We start from the raw sequence: 23,585 nt of genomic DNA on the forward strand, positions 1-23,585 counted from the left end.
TGCCTAGGTAATTGGTCTGGTTCCCAGTCCTCAGGTGGCTTCCACTTTTGCCAGGTTTTCATTTGGTTAACCCAGTTAAGTTTTCTTCATCTTTTACCACTTTTAGCAAGACATACAATGTGTATATATTCTGTTGCCAGATATCTACTTCTCCAACTTTCCTCCATCCCTTCTTGCACTGGGTAGGGGATATAAGAAACACTATGAGTATAAAAGTAAGCAATATATTGCAGTATACTGCAAGGAATGATTCTCTTAAGTCAAAACAAAGGGGTAAAACACTGAAGAAAGTAGAAGGGAAGGCAGGAGAAAAGAAGGAAAGGGGACATAAGAGCAATGTGCTTCAGATTGTAGGAACTAAACCTTTTAGTCCCTTACTCATAAATAGGATTAGATAGTCAAAAATCACCAGACATCTCAGGAAAAAACTCCAACATAAATGACGGAAACTAAAGCAGACAGAAAAAGAGAATATGCTAGAAACATGGACAACACAAAGAACATAATATGGATTCTCAGGGAGTACATATTCTCTGTATATTATTATATATAATGCATATATATTCTCCATTTATTGCAGAGAATGTATATTCTTTCTATTATAGAGAATATATCTTAAAGGTATATTCTTAGAGAAATAAAATAAGATATTGTGTTTATGAAAAAACAAGATGCTTAAAAGAACAGAGAACATGAAAGAGTTAGTAGAAATAAAAAATGTAACAACTAAAATTTTAGAATTCGATGAGGATTATAAAAAAGTTAAGAAGATTTCTCCAAAAATATAAAGAGAAAACAAGGAGATTACAGGATAAAGGGTAAGGAAATTATAAAACTATTCTGAGATGTCAAATATCTAACAGGAAAGACAGAGAAAAATGGAAAGTATAAAGTTATCAATAAAATATTACAAAAATATTTCTCAGAATTGGACAATATGAATTTCCTATTTGAAAGGGCCTACCAGATTCCCAATACAATATATGAAAGAAAAGACACTAACTAAGCCACATCACTGGATTTCAGGAGGGAAAAAAAAAAAGATTGTAAAGGCTTCTAGAAAGAAAAAGAAGATTTTACACAAAAGATTAGGTACCAGAATGGTTTCAGACTTCTTAGCATCAATATAACAGTAGAATTTAGAAGACATTGCCTTCAGAATTTTGAGAGAAAAAAATTTCCTATGTTGGATACCCATCTGAACTATCAGTCAACTAGAGATGTAAAATAGAGATATATTTAGATATCTAAGACCTCATCTACTGTGTCTCAGGAAGCTACACAAAATTTGATTCAACAAATAGAAGAAATAAGAGAAAGAAGAGGGTATGAGTTTCAAAATGCAGGAGGTCTAACATGAGAGAGATGCAAGGGGAAGTCTCAGGAGGTCAGCTTTGCAGTAGGACTAAAAAACGCACAGAAGACAGTGGGGGAGGGCAGAAGAATGGAGCTGATGCACTACCTGACGTGTCTGACCACATGGGAAGTAATTTTCAGAAAGATTTTACAATTCTATTATAGATTTTGGTGTGAATCAATGATATATACATGGAAAACTAAGCATTTTTTTTTAAAGTGAGGTAATTTTTAACTCCAGGAAAAACAAACAAACAAAAACTATACAAGAAAAGAAACATAGTCATACTGTACCATTTGTCTCATCAGTGAATAAACTTTGCATTATCATAATGATCCGAACAGTTGGAATTCATTTAAACAAAATCTGTAATTAGTGAGGAGGTTAGAGGAAGCAAACATGGAGGCTGTGAGTGTTCACAGGAAATGTGACGATAGGAGTAAGTGTTTATGTCCTCCTTTACTATCTCAGGAAGTAAGTAGGAAAAAATTTAAGAAAGAAAAGGAAAAAATTTTTATAAAGAAAAGGTTTTTCAGAAAGAAAGTTTTAAAGGAAGAGGAAAAAGTAAAAATGAGTTAAAAATGGTTGATTCTGAAGAGTCAAACACAGGGGTGGAAGCAGCATTGGAGAGCACCTGACTCCTGATTTTGATCATAAGCTTTAAAATTGTATTTGGCTTTTAAAACCAGGTATATGTCTTATTTTCTTTTATTTAATAACATTGTGAGTAGTTATTTTTTCTCTCCTTCTTTATAGCACAAAAAAATGAACAAACTTTACTGAATAATAATATTTCCCAACTTACAAGAGATTTTATAAGATATATTAACAACACGGTAAAGTATCAATATATTCATTCTTTTTTCCTTTCATTAGAATATTGGTATATATAGACAATAGTACTTACCTAGCGCCACTAGAGTTTTCAAGAAAGTCGCATTGTTTAAAGTTACCCTATTAAACCAATGTTTTGAAATTTTTAGTCGCAGCATACACACTTGTATATAGATACACACGTGTGTATATATATGTGTGTATATATATATATGTTCAGTTCAGTTCAGTAGCTCAGTGGAGTCTGACTCTTTGTGAGCCCATGGACTGCAGCACACCAGGCTTCCCTGTCCATCACCAACTCCCGAAGCCTGCTCAAACTCACGTCCATTGAGTCGGTGATGCCAACGAATGATCTCACCCTCTGTCATCCCCTTCTCCTCCTGCCTTCAATCTTTCCCAGCATCAGGGTCTTTTCAAATGAGTCAGTTCTTCACATCATGTGGCCAAAGTATTAGAGTTTCAGCTTCAGCATCAGTCCTTCCAATGAATATTCAGGACTGATTTCCTTTAGGATTGACTTATTTTGATCTCCTTGCAGTCCAAGGGACTCTCAAGAGTCTTCTCCAACACCGCAGTTCAAAATAATCAATTCTTCAGCGCTCAACTTTCTTTATAGTCCAACTCTCACATCCATACATGACCACTGGAAAAGCCATAGCTTTGACCAGATGGAACTTTGTTGGCAAAGTAATGTCTCCGCTTTTTAATATGGTCTTAACTTTTCTTACAAGGAGCAAATGTCCTTTAATTTCATGGTTGCACTCACCATCTGCAGTGATTTTGGAGCCCCCCAAAATTAACTCTCTCACTATTTCCATTGTTTCCCCATCTATTTGCTATGAAGTGATAGAACCGGATGCCATGATCTTAGGTGTTTGAATGTTGAGCTTTAAGCTGAGTTTTTCACTCTCCTCTTTCACTTTCATCAAGAGGCTCTTTAGTTCTTCTTTGCTTTATGCCATAAGGGCGCTGTCTTCTGCATATCTGAGGTTATTGATATTTCTCTCAGCAATCTTGATTCCAGCTTGCTTCATCCAGCCCAGTATATCACATGATGTACTCTGCATATAAGTTAAATAAGCAGGGTGACAATGTACAGCCTTGATGTACTCCTTTCCCAATTTGGAACCAGCCCCTTGTTCCATGTCCAGTTTTAACTTCTACTTCTTGACCTGCGTACATATTTCTCAGGAGGCATGTAAGGTGGTCTGATATTACCATCTCTTTAAGAATTTTCCAGTTTGTTGTGATCCACACAAAGGCTTAGCATAATCAATAGAGCAGAAGTAGATCTTTTTCTGGAACTCTCTTCCTTTTTCTATGATCCAATGGTTGTTAGCAATTTGATCTCTGGTCCCGCTGCCTTTTCTAAATCCAGCCTGAACATCTGGAAATTCATGGTTCCTGGCTTGGAGAATTTTGAGCATTACTTTGCTAGTGTGTGAGATGAGTTCAATTGTGCAGTAGTTTGAACATTCTTTGGCATTGTCTTTCTTAGGGATTGGAATGAACACTGACCTTTTCCAGTCCTGCGGCCACTGCTGAGTTTTCCAAATTTGCTGGCATATTGAGTACAGCACTTTCACAGCATTCTCTTTAAGGATTTGAAATAGCTCAACTGGAATTGCATCACCTCCACTAGCTTTGTTCATAGTGATACTTCCTAAGGCCTACTTGACTTCCCATTCCAGGATGTCTGGCTCCAGGTGAGTGATCACACCATCGTGGTCATCTGGGTCGTGAAGATCTTTTTTGTACAGTTCTTCTGTGTATTCTTGCCACCTCTTCTTTATATCTTCTGCTTCTGTTAGGTCCATATCATTTCTGTCCTTTATTGTGCCCATCTTTGCATGAAATGTTCCCTTGGTATCTCTAATTTTCTTGAAGAGATCTCTAGTCTTTCCCATTCTATTGTTTTCCTCTATTTTTTTGCGTTGATTGCTGAGGAAGGCTTTCTTATCTCTCCTTGCTGTTCTTTGGAACTCTGCATTCAAATGGATATATCTTTCCTTTTCTCCTTTGCCTTTCATTTTTTCTTCTTTTCTCAGCTATTTGTAAGGCCTCCTCAGACAACCATTTTGCCTTTTTGCATTTCTTTTTCTTGGGGATGGTCTTGATCACTGCCTCCTGTACAATGTCATGAACCTCCATCCATAGTTCATCAGTCACTCTATCAGATCTAATCCCTCGAATTTGTTATTACCACTGTATAATCATAATGGATTTGATTTAGGTCACACCTGAATTGTCTAGTGGTTTTCCCTGCTTTCTTCAATTTAAGTCTGAATTTGGCAATAAGGAGTTCATGATCTGAGCCACAGTCAGCTCCCCACCTTGTTTTTGCTCACTGTATTGAGCTTCTCCATCTTTGGCTACAAATAATATAATCAACCTGATTTAAGTATTGACCACTTGGTGATGCCCATGTGTAGAGTCTTCTCTTGTGTTGTTGGAAGAGGGTGTTTGCTATGACCAGTGTGTTCTCTTGGCCAAACTCTGTTAGCCTTTGCCCTCTTCATTTTGTACTGCAAGGCCGAATTTGCCTGTTACTCCAGGTATCTCTTGACTTCCTACTTTTGCATTCCAGTCCCCTATGATGAAAAGGACATCCTTTTTGGCTGTTAATTCTAGAAGGTCTTATAGGTCTTCAAAAAATGGTTCAGCTTTGGCTTCTTCAGCATTACTGGTTGGGGCCTAGACTTGGATTACTGTGATATTGAATGGTATGCCTTGGAAACAGGGATCATTCTGTCATTTTTGAGAATGTACCCAAGTACTGCATTTCAGACTTTTTTGTTGACTATAATGGCTACTCCATTTCTTCTAAGGGATTATTGCTCACAGTATTAGATACAATGGTCATCTGAATTAAATTCATCCATTCCAGTCCATTTTAGTTCAGTTCTGTTCAGTTCAGTCACTCAGTCATGTCCGTCTCTTTGCGACCCCTTGGACTGCAGCATGCCAGGCTTCCCTGTCCATCACGAACTCTTGGAGCCATCTCAAACTCATGTCATCAAGTTGGTGATGCCATCCAACCATCTCATCCTCTGTCATCCCCTTCTCCTCTTGCCTTCAATCTTTCCCAGCATCAGGGTCTTTTCCAGTGAGCCAGTTCACTGATTCCTAAAATGTCTATGTCCACTCTTGCCATCTCCTGTTTTACCACTTCCAATTTCCCTTGATTCATGGACCTGACATTCCAGGCTCCTATGCAATATTGCACTCTACAACTTTGGACTTTACTGCCATCACCAGCCACATCCACAACCGGGCATTTTCACTTTGGCTCCATCTCTTCATTCTTTCTGGAGTTATTTCTCCATTTGCTTACAGTAGCATATTGGGCACCTACCAACCTGGGGAGTTCATCTTTCAGTGTCATATCTTTTTGCCTTTTCATACTGTTCATGGAGTTGTCAGAGCAAGAATACTGAAGTGGTTTGCCATTGTCTTCTCCGGTGGACCATGTTTTGTCGGTACTCTCCACCATGACCCTCCCATCTTGGGTGGCCCTACATGGCATGACTCATAGTTTCATTGAGTTAGACAAGGCTGTGGTCCATGTGATCAGTTTGATTAGCTTTCTGAGATTGTCGTTTTCATTTTGTCTGTCCTCTGAAGGATAAGGATAAGAGGCTTCCTGATGGGAGAGACTGACTGTGGGGGAAACTGGGTCTTATTCTGATGGGTAGGGCCATGCTCAGTACAACTTTAATTCAGTTTTCTGTTGATGGGCGGGACTGTGTTCCCTCCCTGTTGTTTGACCTGAAACCAAACAATGGCAGTGGTAGTGAAGATAATGGCGACATCCTTCAAAAGGTCCTGTGCCCACACTGCCACACTCAGTGCCCCTGACCGTGAAGCAGACCATAGCCTATCCACACCTCTGCTGGAGACATTTGTATATACAAATATATATGTATGTATACATATATACACGTGTGTGTGTGTGTAGAGGGAGAGAGATCAGCTTTAGAAGCGATTAACATGTAACCTGTTACCACTGGAAAACCACTCACTGGGGAGGGTTCATTTTCCTTACTTAAAAGGTGCCATGCATGCTAAATTGCAATAGTTGTGTCCGACAGTTTTGTGACCCAAAGACTGTAGCCCGACAGGCTCCTCTGTCCATGGAGATTCTCCAGAAAGAATACTGGAGTGGGTTGCCATGCGCTTCTCCAGGGGATCTTCCTGACCCAGGGATTGAACCCACATCTCCTGTGCCTCCTGCATTGCAGGCAGATTCTTTGTCACTGAGCACCTGGGAAGCCCTATTTAAAAAATAGAGATTGGATTATGCTTTGTAAGCTTCTTTTCATATCTGTTATTCTGGTAAATTTCTATGAAGACAAAGATAATGGGCAAAGGTTGTAGGTTAGGAGAGTGAATGAAACAGGAGCAGGTAAATGGATGTTTACTACCTTTTAACATTTTATAATCAATAGTTAGTGATAAACATATGTATGTGCAGTTGATTAAACATAAAATGTATTCTTTGAGATTCACTGATATCAAAGTAACTTTTAATGTGTTATGGAAATAGACAAATATGAAGGGGAAAATGACAAGTATACTATATATATGAGCTTTTCCATTGGCTCAGCGGTAAAGAATCTGCCTGCCAATGCAGGAGACACAGGAGATTCAGGTTCAATCCCTGGGTTGGGAAGATCCCCTGCAGAAGGAAATGGCAACCTACTCCAGTAGATGGTGTGGGAAATTCCATGGACAGAGGAGCCTGGTGGGCTATAGTCCATGGGATTGCAAAAAAGTCAGACACCACTTAGTGACTAAACAACCAACAAAACAACATATTATATATATAATTCTATTTTCCTAATAGGATGCTGCTAGGGGCAATTATACAATATACAAAGATTATGTGATTTATAACAGTATAATAATTTAAAACTGACTAGAGAATTCAGAAAAATCCATAAAGTAATATTCTTGAGAAATAGCAAATATCAAATCCTCCCTGATAAAACCTCAATAAATTCTACTCCCTTCTTCCTCATTTTGCCAGGCAGTTGTCTATATATTAAGATATATTCTATTTTGTGAAGTTGTCTCAATAGTTTGACTTTGGCTCTTAACTTGGGATCCGTAGACTTGCTTCCCAGAGTCCATTAGCTCTGGAGTTGAAAGTTCCTCAAGGGAAGATGTTCATAGCCTCTGCTGACGGTCATGGAATTACAGTCGGCCCTTTAGCAATATAGGTTTGAATTGCATGTGTCCGTATATTTGTGAATTTTTTTTTTTCAATGAATGCACTACACGGTCTGTGGTCGCTTCAGTCAGGAGATGTGAAACTGGTAGTAGAGAACCAACTGTAAAGTTATACCCAGATTTTTGACTGGGCGGGGGTTGGTATCCTTCACTCCCGCATTGTTCAAGGGTCAGCTCTAATTAGAACCCTTCTCTGAATGTGGTACAGGCAGCTTAATACACTGGTGCCCTGCTAGTTGAACTCTATAAGGTAATTGTGGCTTTTATGTTTGAGCAGAAGAAAGTGAAGCAGGAGTTGAAACAGTTAAGAGAGCATGAAAGCTATAAAACCAAAGCTCATTTTGAAATTTTAAAAAGCTTAGAAAATGAAATCTATTTTTATGACCTAAAAACAGATGCTTTGATCCTGGAAAATAAAAGATTGAAAGAGGTAAGTTCAAGAGCACTTTACTTTGTACGGTGGTCATGGTTGATTTCCATATCTGTACTAGTTATGAGAGAAAAGGAGAGAATAACTCTTGAAACTTTCTAAGTGAAACTTAAAGTACACGGAGAGAAGCGCCCACATCATACACAGCTTAATGAACACACTGAATAACCACCACCTAGATCAAGAAACAAAGCATCGATCGACAGAATCCAGATACTGTCTTCTACGTCTTCTATGGGCTTCCTGTCATTGACCTTCCCACAATATAATATATCATATAGTATACTCTCCCACAATATGCTATACTGACTTTTAACACTATATACGAGTTCTGCCTGTTTTTGAACACTATATGTATGGAATGATACAATACATATTCTTTTGCCCAAAATTATGCTTCCCAGGTTTCTTATTATTATTGAGTGAAGTTACAGTTCATTCATTCTCAGTTCTGTATTGTATTTTACTCTTTGTATGTATTGTATTCCGTTGTATGACTATACTATAGTTTATACACTCTGCTCTTGATGGGGGTTTGGAGAGTTTCTAATTTGGACTACTGCTATGAAAAGTCTATTGCGTGTATTTTGATGAATGTAGTTGCATATTTCTTTTGGGTAAACAGCTCAAGCGGCATTCTAGAGCCATAGAGGGTCATATGGTCCACCTTAGTGCACAGGGGCAGGCTCCCAAGGACATGGCACTAACTGCCACTCCTGTCTGTAGTGTAAGAGAGCATAGTCATTCCTGATTCTAGGCAAAATTCAGCCGTTTTCAATTTGATCATTCTGGAGGGTGTGTAGAGGTGACCCACTGTGGTTTTAATTTGTATTTTCCTGATGATTCAGGAAATGATTTGTATTTGTTCGCCACTTGGAGACCCTCTTTGTGAAGTATCTGTTCAGTCTTGTGCCCGTTTTAAAAGTTAGATTGTTTCAAATTGATGGTAGTTCTTTTCATAGCAAAGGAATTTGTTCATCCAACCCCTAAAATGAAAGTCTCAATCTCAAAAGATTAAGTTTTGCTTATTAATGCTTAAGATTTACTTATTTGAGTCTGTCCCTCAGTAGTAACCCTGTGGTGTGACTGCAGCACCAAGACTCTAAATGGCAACAATTATCTGTCTAATATCATGTGTTTTTCAGCATAATTAAATGCCATAAGAGATATGAGTCTACTTTGAAAAGGCAGATGTGCTCCACAGAGCCCAGGTGCCACTGGTAGTAACCCACACACATCCAACATCTTCATCCTTCCAGCCTTGAGACAACCTTGTAAGGAATTTCATCCACCTATGAAACATTCCACAAGACTGTCTTCCTATCAAGATGATGTAGAGTATTTATTGATTTAGTTGGAATTTTCATTGCTATTTTGGTAATGGGTGAGCAAATGGATGACTATGTGAAACATTGATTCTAAAAGTTCTGTTTTGGACTCAAGATCCCTCTACTAAGCCCTGGATGACCCTATGCTTATATCTTATTCATTCATCACTCTTTGTTTTGATGATCTCATCCCTTCATTCAACAAACATTTTAAGCGTCACTGGGTCCCAAGTTCTAGGGAAGAAACAGTGAATACAAAGATGGGTAAGACACTGTCCCAAACCCTTAAAAAGTTCACAGTCTGGCTGGGGAGACAGGTATACAAATGTATAATTACAATTTGGTTGTTAAGTGTGACAGTCCACCCAGGACACATATACGTAGTCACCCAGAGCATGAGCATTTAATCACACCAGGTGAGGAGCTCCAGGAAAAAATCTGACCTGGTGCCGTTAGCATAGAGGCAGATTTAACACGTGGGAGATAGTGAGATTCCTTGAGGATAGTTAATGAGAACAGTGAGGTGTGAACAGAGTTCGGAAGAGAGATAGTTTTGAAAGAAGAAACAGTAGAAGTGGAGACCAAAGGGGACTAAAAGACTGAAAAGGGGACTAATGGAGAGTTACAGGAAGCCGCCTGAACTAGACAAGTCTATAAACATGATCCATGTTCAAAGAGAGCAGGAATGATGAGTTGGATTTGGCTTATGACAGCTTTCACTTAGATTTACTATAAAACCTGCCAGCAAGCTGTGCAAAGACTGACGCAGGGTAAGGCTGCAGCAGAGCCCCTCTGGCGCATCCTCATGAACAGTCCTATGGAGCAGGTCCATGTCTTCTCCTAGGGCACTGGGACCACTTCTAAGATTTTTATCAGTAGTTTCTAGTGTTTGACAATTTCTCTCTCGGAACTGAGCCAGTGCCTGCTTTATATCCCAAAGCCCACATTTTCAGAGTTCCCAGACTTGAGAGTTCCTGAGCACTGGGTAGTTAGAACAGAAAGCCATGTCTCTGATATCCAAACCACTGCTGTCACTGCCAGCCAACCCAATGAAACATCCAACTAGAGTGAGCAATTCCATAGGGTCTCCTGACTTGATAATTCATCTCTCTGAGGTCCTATGAATACCTCCAGTGAGGCAACATTGCTGCCTTGTAGCATATACTGAACACACATTTTGCCAAAAGGAAAATTTTTTTCCTGTGGACACAGTGCATTTAGGGAGCATACCTTTTAGTTCATTTGTGTGGCAAATTCAGAATATCATGTTTATTTGGTTGAAATGCTTACTAGGAAACAAGGTCCTTTATTTCCCTCACCAGAATGTTAACTTAGCAAGGGCTGTGCTTACCACTGTCACCTTGGCAGGTAGAATGACAGGACACACAGAGGAGGGATCAATAAATGTTTGCTAAGTGACTACACAGATAATTAACCTACTATAATTCAACAGCTTAAAGCAACCATACACCTTTAATTTCCAGTATATTGCATACCTAAAGGACAACATAGAGCAATATGAAAGGGGAGAAAAAGACCTCATGTGCTCCTCAAGTGACCTGCCTTGTCAGCTGACAAAACTTCAGAGTAAGTAATGTGTCATGAGTGACCTTTTACATATAAAAAAATAAAGTTCTGTTTTGTTGAAATCAGTGTTACTGGTTTGATATAATAAAATGTACCCATCTTAAGTTCAATGAGTTTTGACACGTGTACATACCACCAGAAAGATACAGAACATTTTCGTCTTTGAAAAGCATTCCTTATGTCTCCTTATGGTTGATTTCCCAGTCTGCTTCCAGCTCCTAGAAACCACTGAAGGACAGTGCCTAAAGACTGGGTATAATGGGCGGATAGAACATGTACTGTTTTGTACCTGGCTCCTTTTACTCAGAAGACTTTTTAAAGATCCATCTATGTTGCTGCATACATCCTTGTTTGCTTTTTTTATAGCTGTATAGTGAAAGTGTGTTAGTCGCTCAGTCATGTATGACTCTTTGCGACCCCAGGGACTGTAGCCTGCCAGGCTCCTCTATCCATGGAATTCTCCATGCAAGAATATTGGAGTGGGTTGCCATTCCCTTCACCAAGGGATCTACCTGACTCAGAGATCAAACCTGGCTCTCTTACATTGCAAGGCAGATTCTTTACTGTCTGAGCCACCAGGGAAGGAGCTGTATGGTAGTGGTCCTTTAAAGGGATGTACCATATTTTGTTTATCCCTTCAGTAGCTGAGGAACATTTGAATTGTTTCCATTTGGGGGTTACTATTTGTGTTTTTGAGAATATTTATCTTAGTTTCTATTGGGTAAATACAAAGGAGGAGAATCACTGGATTTATAAGAAATAGCCTGTTTGCCAAAGTAGTTGTACAGACTTATTATCCTAATAGCAATGGGATACTCCACATCCTCTCCAGCACTTAAAATTGTCAAAGCACTTAAAATTGTTGTCATTTTAACCATTTAGTAGCTATGAAGTGGCATTTCCTCTTGATTAAGATTTTCTGTCGACTAAGGTTGTTAAGTATCTTCTAGTGTATTTTGGCCACTTACATATCATTTTTTATGTTGTATTGTTGACAAATTATTTGTTACAACCTAACAAGCATGACAGATTGCTTTGCTTACAAATTGTCAGTTTGGTTAGAACTTCGTGGAGGCAACTCCTGCCTGTTCTACTTCACATCAGCTGGGGCAACTTGATGGCTGAGGGGTAATTCAGCAGCAGGGCACTGGGGTCATCTGAAGACCTGCTCACTCGTGTCTGGTGTCGATGCTGGCTCTCAGCTGAACTCAGCGGGGACTGTTAACCAGAACACCTCTATGTGGCCTCTGCATATGTGTAGTTGCTTGACCTGCTGTGTTTCAAAAGCCAACATTCCAAGAAAACAAAGCAGGAGTTCATGGCATTGTGACTTGACCTTAGAAGTCAGGGCCACATGTCTTTCCAAATCTTTGCCCATTGCTTTGTGTTATTTGTGTTTCTTATTGAGTTAAAATATGTATCTAGTCTGGAAATTAGTCCTTCTTCAGTCTAAGGCTTGATTTTTCATTTTCTTAATGGTGCCCTAGAAAAAAGTTTAAAATTTTCTTTTGAACAAAGTCTGCTTTATCTAGTTTGTCTTTTTAGCATGAGTATGTTTTGTGTCCTTTTTTGCCTAAGCCTAGTTCGCAGAGTTTTTCCTATGTTTTCTCTATTAGTTTTTCAGTTCAGTTCAGTTCAGTCGCTCAGGTGTGTCCAACTCTTTGCGACCCCACGGACTGCAGCACGTTAGGCTTCCCTATCCATCACTAACTAGTTTTTTAGCTTTAATGTCTAGATACCTGGTTCAAGTTAACTCTTTCATATGGTATGAGGTAAGGGTTGAAATATAACGGTTTTCTCTTATGCATATTCAGTTGTTCCAGCACCATCTTTGAAAAGACTTTCCTTTTAGCATTGTATTACTCAATGACTTTTTAAAAAATCAGTTTTGTGAATCTGTTCCTTTATTCTAAGTATCTGAATTTATACCAACATCATGCTGTCCTGATTGCTATAGTTTCATATTCAATCTGGAAATCATGTAATGCAAGTTCTTCTCATTTGTGCTTCTCTGTTAGAATCGTTTTGGCTATTTTAGATATTTTGATTTCCATATAAGCTTTAGAATTAGCTTATTAATCTACACATATGCATACCTCTGCTGGGATCTTAATTGAGTTTGTGTTGAATCTATAAATCAATTTGAGGAGAATATACATCTTAACAAAGTGAAGACTTCCAGTACAAGAATACAGTATATACCTCCATTTATTTAGAAATTACTTAATTTTTCTCAGTAAGATTTCACAGCTGTTAGTAAAGTTTCAGAGGTCCTCAAGAACATCCTCAGTCCCAGTGATTAGCTGGAAGGATTCACAGGACTCAGACATTGTTATACTTGACGGTTGTTGTCCGTTACGGTGAAGGATACCAAGTAAAATCAGGGAAGGGAAGAGGGCTTGGTGGAGAGTAGGTGCAAGCCTGCAGGCGGCCTCTCCCAGTGGAGTTACGGTCGAGTTGCATCCCAGTGCGTGCATTTGATTCCCCCAGCAGCGGTGTGTGACACAGGTAGGGGAGCTCACAGGGTTGGGTGTCCAGGGTATTAGGAGGGAGTCCGTCACATCGGCATGCAGTGCCATTGTGAATGACCTCAGCGACTCAAGCAGCTACTGAAATGCTCAGGTGGTGTTTCTCCTTTACAAGGTTAGTGCGGAAAATGGCACTGATTGATTTTGGAATGTCAAACCAATCTTTCACTCCTGCGATAAGATCCACTTATTCAAAAGCTGTTACTGTTTTCATATATTGCTGGATTTGATTTGTTAATCTTTGAACAGATTTCCGTGTCTGTGTGCAAGCCTGCCTTGCTCAGCTTGCATCCCGCCAGCAGAGCCCAGTGACTGGAGGAGGGCTCCCTTCTTTTGGTGTCACCGTTCTGGGTTGTCCATCCTCCAGTATCTGAAAACTGGATATTGCAGCAAATGTATTTGTTTTATATATTTAGTCCCATTTTCTCCTTTTTTACAGTGGGAGGGCAAGTGTTAGTCTGACATTTCAGAAGTAGAAACTTATAGATAAAAATGGTTTTTGAGAAACAAATAGCATTACTTTAATAAAATGTTCAAATTATTTCAGTAACCTTTGCATTTAAAAATCTTTAATTTAGCACAATATTCGGATTTGTGGGCTGAATTTTGGACTACACTTAAGGTGAGCTTTTTTATGTTGCCTTCATAAGTATCATATTTTTAAGATATCTACCTACCTAATAAGTGTGTGTGTAAGGAAGGAAGACAGAGCTTATGTGATCATCACACCCTAAAATGTGTTCTTTGTGTTGTTACAAAACAAATCGCAACTGAATCAGTTTTAAAGATTTTATTGGCTTTGTGCAACACCTCATAAATCAGGCAGCATTTTAGCTAGCAGACAGGAAGAAGCTCTGGGGATCTGTACAAAATGAAAGACTTTTATAGACAGAGGGAGCAAGAGCAAGGAAGTCATTCCAGGAAAAAATGGCAGGTTCCATATTGTAAGGCCACTTCCCTTTCAGGGATGGCAGGGATCAACCAGGCAGATTACCTATTTTGTGCTGATCAGGTAATTCCTGATGGACTGGTTAAGATTCCATTTCTAAGAGAACTGAAACTAATTAAGTCTCTCAGTTTGGTGACGTGGGATTTAGTGTAAGTGACTCCATTTTGGGCCTGTTATCTTATAAAATGTCATTATGAAATCTTAATCCTTTGGGAAGCTATCTTCCCACTCTACCACTTCAGCTAAAGTGGGAATGACACTTTTATTTCCAAGCATAAATGGAAGACAGATTATTTTAGGACAAATTTGTCAGTTCTGAACTCTCTTTCCTCCACATTTTACCAGCTATGTACCATCTCCATCTCTCCCTGCTTTAGAAGCAGGTAGACTAGAATATAGATCCTGGTTCTGCTACTTTCTAAGTAACTAAAGATTACCTGTGATCCTTGTTTAACCCTCAAACAGAGGTTAAGAGAAGTGCTGCTGCTGCTAAGTTGCTTCAGTCGTGTCCGACTCTTGCGACCCCATAGACAGCAGCCCACCAGGCTCCCCTGTCCCTGGGATTCTCTAGGCAAGAACACTGGAGTGGGTTGCCATTTCCTTCTCCAGTGCATGAAAGTGAAAAGTCAAAGTGAAGTCGCTCAGTCGTGTCCGACTCTTCGCGACCCCATGGATGGCAGCCCACCAGGCTCCTCCGTCCATGGGATTTTCCAGGCAAGAGTACTGGAGTGGGGTGCCATTGCCTTCTCCGAGAGAAGTGCTAGTAATGCCTTTTTTAGATGAAACTACTGAGTGAGATTCAGACAATTGAAATGATTTGCCCAAGACTATAGCCCTCCAGGCTCCTCTGTCCATGGAATTCTCCAGGCAAGAATACAGAGTGGGTGGCCATTCCCTTCCCCAGGAGATCTTCCCAATGTGTGGACTGAACTCAGGTCTTCTGCATTGCAGGACCATGTGAGCCACCAGGGAAGCCCACTGATGAATTTTCGGGGATTTAAAGCTCAGGTCTCCCTGATTGCAAAGTTCCTTCTCTTAAGCTGCAAGCCGCACTGAGTCTCCTCTGCAGTTCTGTGGTGCTCCTAAGATGAGCTGGCTTTTTTATGCTGCTGCCGCCACCACCACTACTACCCTACCCAGTTGAAATTTTGAGTTTAGTGAGCATTCTATTAAATCTCATTTGTTAATCCACTTTTCTAACATCCTGTACAGAATTTTGTGAATTTTCTATGTACAGACACTTACTTTACACAGCTAGTACCAATATTGTGTATGTATTTTTGTCTTGTGCATGACTCACTTGTACAAGATATTTTTATTATTTTGTTGCTATTTACATTCACATACCCCCAAATGCTATTTTTTTAAGGAACTGATAGAAAGCGGTAATGAGACCTTGAGAGAAATTAAAAATCTGATAGACAAGCTGGGTGAAAGAGATGAAAAAATCGAGCAAATCAATATTTGGCTTCAATCAGACCTTGAAGAGATGCGTAGTCTTATGGAACAGGAATCGGAGACAGACTTTCTCAGTAAGTAACATCTCAAGAATTTTCTGCTATTTTACTGTCACTGGTGACATCAAAAATAGCCCCCCAAATGAATGCCAACCTATAATTTAGTTACCTGCAATAATCTATTCCCAGTAATATCACATATGTGCACTGAATGTTGATTCTCATTTGTGGGATTGAATATGGCAATGTAGCAGTGTTGCGCAAACCTCTCTTTTATCTTGGTGAGTCTCCTAAATAACTGAATCTCAACTTCTTTATGATTTTTAAAAATATTCCTCCCCCCAAATCTTTTTAAACTCTTTTACATGCTTCCTTGTCTTCTTAAAAGAAAATATTGAACATCATTTTGCCCTTTCTTCCTGAGCTGAGTTTAGCATTAGAAACGGGAACTGTTGCCTTCTCTGAAAGTCTAACAATGCTTTCTGGGTCTTCTGAGATGTTAACACATCAATTATAACACAACTGACTCAAGAGCAAGCAACCCAGTCTTTTCAGAGGAAGATCAACCTTCATCCTCAGTCCCTACTCTGGAGTCATGTTAGACACCAGGGCCACAGAACTGTCCATACCAGGACTGCAGTGAGAAGCAGAGGTGAATCCTTGGCCAGCACAGCCCAGGGTCCCAGGGCTGCAATCTCTTGAAAAGGTGGGATGGTGGAGGTAGAGGGCGCTGTCAGAAGGAAGGAGAATAGAGCATAGGGGAGAGATGGAGAGGTGAAATGAAAATGGTGTCGTCTGACAAGTGTACAGATCTATTAGAGGTTATTAAGATTTAAGAGCATCATCATTAGATAAGCCATACTAAAGGCGAGTTGTAAAAAATAAGTGAAATAAAAGTAAAATGAAAGAAAGTGGCACAATTAAAAACATCTAGATATTTGGTGGAGAAGGCAATGGCAACCCACTCCAGTACTCCTGCCTGGAAAATCCCATGGACGAAGGAGCCTGGTAGGCTGCAGTCCATGGGGTCGCGAAGAGTCAGGCATGACTGAGTGACTTCCCTTTCACTTTTCACTTTCATGCATTGGAGAAGGACGTGGCAACCCACTCCAGTGTTCTTGCCTGGAGAATCCCAGGGACGAGGGAGCCTGGTGGGCTGCCGTCTATGGGGTCGCACAGAGTTGGACACGACTGAAGCGACTTAGCAGCAGATATTTGGTAAAAGACCAAAAGAAACACAAAAAAACAGTGTTCTGAGCGTGTTGCTTGATAAAAGAAATAATGTTTTAGCAGCCACTAAGGAACTTTGTGGGTGAATCTTCTTATCAAACAAAAAGCTGTGTTTGTCATTGTGTTCCACCTTGATGATACTTATTATGTATGCATGCTCAGTGGCTTCAGTCATGTCAGACTCTGTGATCCAATGGACTGAAGCCCGCCAGGCTGCTCTGTCTGTGGGATTTCTCAGGCAAGAATACTGGTATGGGTTGCCATTTCCTCCTCGAGGGGATCTTCATGACCCAGAGACTGAACCCGAGTCTCCTGCACTGCAGGCAGATTCTTTACCCCTGAGCCACCAGGGAAGCCCCTATACTTATGATATCTTATTGCATAAAGAGTCTTTGTGCATCTTGCTTAACTCTGAGTTTTCTTTATTAGGTCAGGGCATCCCTAGTAACTGTAGATCAAGTAGACGTTTAAGAGCTAAATAGTTTCTTCAGTTGCGCTGTCTTCACAAGGGAAAATCTTCCCTGTTTGTCTGAAACCTGGTGGAATCTTTACATTGGAGCAAATGTACTATATTGAAAAGCTAAACCCACTGAAAAACTAATACCGTATTCCCCTTTTCTTGTACTTTGAGAACTGATAACCTATTGAAAGTGGAGGATTGCAACATGGAAATAATGGAAGGCCCCCCAGATGAGAACAAGCTGAGGCAGAAAGCTTGGTAGACCAAGGGAGTCCATGTCGCCATCACTTGTTTTGGGCAGAGATTCAGAGGCAGGCAGGGGAGTGGGAGAGGTTTAGTGTTGGGGGTGGGGAGAAGGAAAGCTTCAGGTGTGTTCTGACTGGAGGTTGTTGGCATTGCTGGCAACAGGCTGACTAGAAGCTGGATGGCCTATGTGATAGATTAGTGAGCACATTTGGCTCTTCTCTGGTTGGTCCTGAGTTAGAAGAAGGGTTATAAAGGAGGGAAGTTGGCAGTCATTGGTCAAATTATGACTATTCTGGGCTAACTGTGTATATGGTCAATTCATCGGTCTATTGTCATGTATGGTCTGGCCATTGTCAGTTTGTATATTCCATTTTTCAGCATGGATTTTAATTTTTACTTCCATTTCAATTTAAGATATCGTGTCCAGAAGAGAGTAATATTAATAGTTGCTTTGTGTGAAAATCAACCCAAATAAAATATAAATAATGGGCTTCCCTGGTGGCTTAGCTGGTAAAGACCCTGCCTGCCAGTGCAGGAGATGCAAGAGACATGGGTTCAATCCCTGGGTGGAAAGATCCCCTGGAGAAGGAAATGACAACCCACTCCAGTAATCTTGCCTGGAAAATTCCCTAGACAGAAGAGCCTGGCAGGCTACAGTCCATGGGGTCTCAGAGTCGGACACAACTGGACGCACATGCACAATGGGTCAATCCAGTATGTGGCATTCATTTTTATATCATCCAAATGGTACAATCATTTAATTAAAATTTAAGTTCATTTAATAGGCAATCAGTATACATGACACTTAAGCTGTGCTTATTCTAGGCAACTGGAACAAGTTCCAGTTAACATTAATTATGAAACATCACAAGTATGAAAGACATAAAAGTCACACACACACATATACGCACCATCAGGCAAAAATTTTAACATATTTGGCATGTGATGGTATTCCCGCCAGACAGAACAAGAACATAATTGTCGTTGTTGTTCAGTTGCTCAGTCATGTCTGACTCTGCGACCCCAGGGAATGCAGCATGCCAGGCTTCCCTGTCCACCACCACCAGAGCTCGCCCAAACTCATGTCTATCAAGTTGGCAATGCCATCCAATGATCTCATCCTCTTTCGTCCCCTTCTTCTGCCTCCAACCTTTCCCAGCATCAAGGTCTTTTCCAATGAGTCAGTTCTTCGGATCAGGTGGCCAAAGTATTGGAGTCTCAGCTTCAACATCAGTCCTTCCAATGAATATTCAGGACTGATCTCATTTAGGATGGACTGGTTTGATTTCCTTGCAGTCAAAGGGATTCTCAAGAGTCTTCTCCAACACCACAGTTCAAAATCATCAATTCTTCAGCACTCAACTTTCTTTATGGTCCAACTCTTACATCCATACATGACTACTGGAAAAATTTTGTTATATTTTAAAATTTCTGTCTGATATTATACACATCATTATATATACTTATAGCGTATAAATAAACTGGGGCACATGATACAAACTCAAGGGAGTTTGGAGAGCACTCACCTCGGTTTCCGATGATCACAGTTTTTGCTCAGGTTGTCATTATAACCAAACCACAAACTGTAAGGAAAGTTTGTTGTAGTCTGATGAAAACTTTAGACAAATCGAAGCTTGGAGGCTGTTAGTTTTAAACTCCTCCGCTATTCTCAGTTGCTGCCTGTGTTCCTAGATATCAACAATGTTGTGGAGATTCCTAAGCAAGTCTTATTGCCTACAACAAGGGTCACTAAACTACAACCAAGGGGCCAAACCTGCTTCCCTCCTATATTTGTAGGGCTCAGAGCTAAGAATGGTTTTTGTATTTACAAATGGTTAGAAAAAATCAAAAGGATAATATTGGCCAGTACCAGATTCAATAACCTTAGGTATGTAGATGACACCACGCCTTGGCAAAAAGCAAAGAAGAACTAAAGAGCCTCTTGATGAAGGTGAAAGAGGAGAGTGAAAAACCTGGGTTAAAAATTCAGCATTCAGAAAACTAAGATCATACCATCTGGTCCCATCACTTCATGCCATATAGATGAGGAAACAGTGCAAACAGTGACAAACTTTGCTTTCTTGGGTTCCAAAATCACTGCAGATTGTGACTGCAGCCATGAAATTAAAAGATGCTTGCTCCTTGGAAGAAAAGTTATGACCAACCTAAACAGCATATTAAAAAGCAAAGACATTGCTTTGCCAACAAAGGTCCATCTAGTCAAAGCTATGGTTTCCCCAATAGTCATGTATGGATGTGAGAGTTGTATCATGGCTGATTCATGTCAATGTATAGCAAAAACCATTACAATATTGTAAAGTAATTAGCCTCCAATTAAAGTAAATTAATTTAAAAAAAGAAGAAGACTGAGCACCTAAGAACTGTTACTGTCAAACTGTGATGCTGGTGAGGACTCTTGAGAGTTCCTTGGACAGAAAGGAGATCAAACCTGTCAATCCTAAAGGAAATCAACCCTAAATATTCATTGAAAGGGGTAAAGTTGAAGCTGAAGCTCCAATACTTTGGCCACCTGATGCAAAGAGCCGACTCATTGGAAAAGACCCTGATGCTTGAAAAGATAGAAGGCAGGAGGAGAAGGAGATTACAGAGAATGAGATAGTTGGATGGCATCACTGACTCGATGGACATGAGTTTGAGCAAGCTCCGAGGGTTGGTGATGGACAGGGAAGCCTGGCATGCTGCAGTCCAAGGGGTTGCAAAGAGTCAGACATGACTGAATGACTGACCACCACCACCAACTAGAAAATTATATGAAATTCAAATTTCTATGTGCGGAGATAAAGTTTTCTTCAATCCCAGCCATGCTCATACATTCACACATTACATTTGGCTGCATTTGTGCTACAACGACAGACACTGTGACAGGGACTCCATGACTCACCCCACCTAAAGTATTTACTGTTTAGGCGAACAGTAGATAAACAGTAGATGTTTGCCAAACTCTGTAAGGTACCTTTTCCTTGGTCACACATGGGGTGGGTGTGCTTTCTTGGCAACATGGCACACCCTAAGGATCATATCCACTGAGATGAGAATAGGGATGTGATGATTTCTTTGTTCTAGACCATTCAGTGATGAACAAGCTCTATTACGTGATGCCTATTCTGGAAAAATTAAAATGTTCTCCTTTTGTGGTTGGAAATGAAAAGAATATCACTAAATTTTACGAGAAAAAAACATATTTATTTTGAATATATTTTCAGTCAATAGATTTTTGAATGGAGGAATTTCAGTGTAAAAAGCCAGTACTGTTTGCAGCCACTGAAATGTTCCTAATTGGCCATACTGATACTTGAAATTCCTCCTGTTTTTAGGGTAGCATCCGCATTTCACTACTAACTCTACACTGAATTCCAGAAGTATTTACTGAAGCCTATTTTGTGCCAAGTACCATGTTAGGCTCTAGGGTTATAGTGGTCAATGAAAACAGATATAATCCCCACCAAATGGAACTCATAATCTAGCACAAAAGTGTGCAAATACTAAAGGGCCATAGTATTTTTTTGGCTTTGTCATACATGAGGTCTCTGTAGCATCTACTCAGGTCCGCCATCATTAGCAGAATTGTGCCTGCAGTTTGCCAACCCCTGACACAGTGGGAAAACCAAGAATTTATTAAGCAAATGTGTGTAAAGTCTCATGTCATATGGATTTCACAGGTGGGGCATAGAACCATGAGAGAACCTGAGAGGGAGAGAGGTCTCTAGAGACTGGAAATGGAGATGAGCTGTGAAGGAGGGTCTCTGGATTCTCCAGCTCCACTTGTTTCTGCTCCTGGAGGAGTGGTACCACGTGGGCTTTGGAGGAAGGCGGACCTGGGATCAAATTTCAACTCTGCTTTTTAACACGTTATTTAACCTCCATCCTTTAATTGCTCCGAGTGGCTCAGTGGTAAAAAGAATCTGCCTGCAATGCAGGAGACACAGGTTCAATCCCTAGGGAAGGGAGATTTGGAGAAGGAAATGGCAACTCACTTCAGTATTCTTGCCTGGGAAATCCCATGCACAGAGGAGCCTGGCAGGCTATAGTCCACGGGGTCTGATAGAGTTGGACACTGCTTAGCGACTAAACAATGCAACAGGAGTAATAAATGATGCCTCAGACACAAATTAGGCACTAATATTTCTGAAGTCTTCTTACCTCCTGAGGAGATAATTCAGTTCAGTTCAGTTCAGTCGCTCAGTCATGTCCGACTCTTTGCGACCCCATGAATCGCAGCATGCCAGGCCTCCCTGTTCATCACCATCTCCCAGAGTTCACTCAGACTCACGTCCATCGAGTCCGTGATGCCATCCAGCCATCTCATCCTCTGTCGTCCCCTTCTTCTCCTGCCCTCAATCCCTCCCAGCATCAGAGTCTTTTCCAATGAGTCAACTCTTTGCATGAGGTGGCCAAAGTACTGAAGCTTCAGCTTTAGCATTATTCCTTCCAAAGAAATCCCAGGGCTGATCTCCTTCAGAATGGACTGGTTGGATCTCCTTGCAATCCAAGGGACTCTCAAGAGTCTTCTCCAACACCACAGTTCAAAAGCATCAATTCTTTGGTGCTCAGCCTTCTTCACAGTCCAACTCTCACATCCACACATGACCACAGGAAAAACCATAGCCTTGACTAGATGGAACTTAGTCGGCAAAGTAATGTCTCTGCTTTTGAATATGCTATCTAGGTTGGTCATAACTTTTCTTCCAAGTAGTAAGTGTCTTTTAATTTCATGGCTGCAGTCACCATCTGCAGTGACTTTGGAGCCCCAGAAAATGAAGTCTGACACTGTTTCCATATGCAGAGTACATCAGGAGGAGATAATAGGCCCTTGAATTACTCTGAGCTACCAGCGCTTGGATGTTTCGTATCGAATGGCTTCTGTCACTGGTGGACTTCTAGAGAAGCCCTTGATCTCTTCCAGCTTAACAGCGCTCTCGTGCACCCTCTTCTGGACACAGTGTATCACTGCAGGTCTGTCGGGTCTGGTGTCCTCCTAGTCACAGCACTAGCTGTATTAGCATACTGAGTACCTTTGAGCCCGGCACTAGACCACGCCTGCAAGCTTAGTCGCTCAGTTATGTTCCACTCTTTGCGACCCTATGGACTGTCCTCTGTCCATGGGATTCTCCAGGCAAGAATACTGGAGTGGGTTGCCATGCCCTCCTCCAGAAGATCTTCCCAACCCAGGGATGGAACCCGTCTCCTGCGTTGGCAGGCAGATTCTTTTACCACTGAGCCTCCTGGGAAACCCACTAGAGCATGTGGCTAGTTACTACCTTGAACACGACTCAGTCCCTGAACCTCAAAGCATATACGTTGTGAGAAACAGACAAGTGAAGAGATGATTAGACTGGAGTGGATTCTTCCAAGTCAGTAGCAATGGAGGGTGAAGAGGCACCTCTGTTCTCTGGGGTGTTGAGAGTACATGGGATGTCTCCCTGAAGGAGCAGTAGACGTAGACCGGCCAGGGAACAGTACTGATGTGGCCGAGTAGAGATCTGCGGGAGGTCCTGGTTGGCAAGCATGAGGGACAGGCTTGGCAGAATGTGAAATGCCAGGCTTCATCCTGAAAATTAAAATCATTACTTTTTGCTTTAATAGTCTTTCTTATAAATTACATAAATTAATTTTTGGTGTATAGCAAACCTAATTAACCTGCAAAGATTACTTTTAAAGAAGTATTAAAAATAATTTTGTTTTAAAATTCAAAAAATCCCTGAGTATTATAATTTAGATAACAGATAAACAATTTGTGTACTAATCAAATATCTTAACTTGATATGTGCTCTACAGAAGACATTTTTAGGCCAAGAGATATTTTTAGAGAAAGATTTAAAAATTTGTGCTGTTAAAGTTATCTTTTTGTGATTGTGATCAAAAGGACTTGATATAATTATCTATATTTTCATCTCTTAGTTCTCGAAAAGAACTGGTTATTGAA

The 23,585-nt window shown here is 40.4% G+C and overlaps 1 protein-coding gene across 1 annotated transcript in view; it reads left to right on the forward strand.

The window, feature by feature from the left end:
* CCDC175 (coiled-coil domain containing 175) overlaps nucleotides 1-23,585 on the forward strand; it is a 79,826-nt gene that overhangs the window by 54,271 nt on the left and 1,970 nt on the right. Inside the window, exons 15-19 of the mRNA XM_068963689.1 lie at nucleotides 2,114-2,193; nucleotides 7,704-7,856; nucleotides 10,669-10,771; nucleotides 13,878-13,921; nucleotides 15,618-15,780. Coding sequence (XP_068819790.1) covers nucleotides 2,114-2,193; nucleotides 7,704-7,856; nucleotides 10,669-10,771; nucleotides 13,878-13,921; nucleotides 15,618-15,780 — 543 coding nt within the window. The remainder of the gene's footprint in view (nucleotides 1-2,113; nucleotides 2,194-7,703; nucleotides 7,857-10,668; nucleotides 10,772-13,877; nucleotides 13,922-15,617; nucleotides 15,781-23,585) is intronic.

The sequence above is a fragment of the Capricornis sumatraensis genome, chromosome 2, assembly GCF_032405125.1.
Source record: "Capricornis sumatraensis isolate serow.1 chromosome 2, serow.2, whole genome shotgun sequence".
Lineage (NCBI taxonomy): Eukaryota > Metazoa > Chordata > Mammalia > Artiodactyla > Bovidae > Capricornis > Capricornis sumatraensis.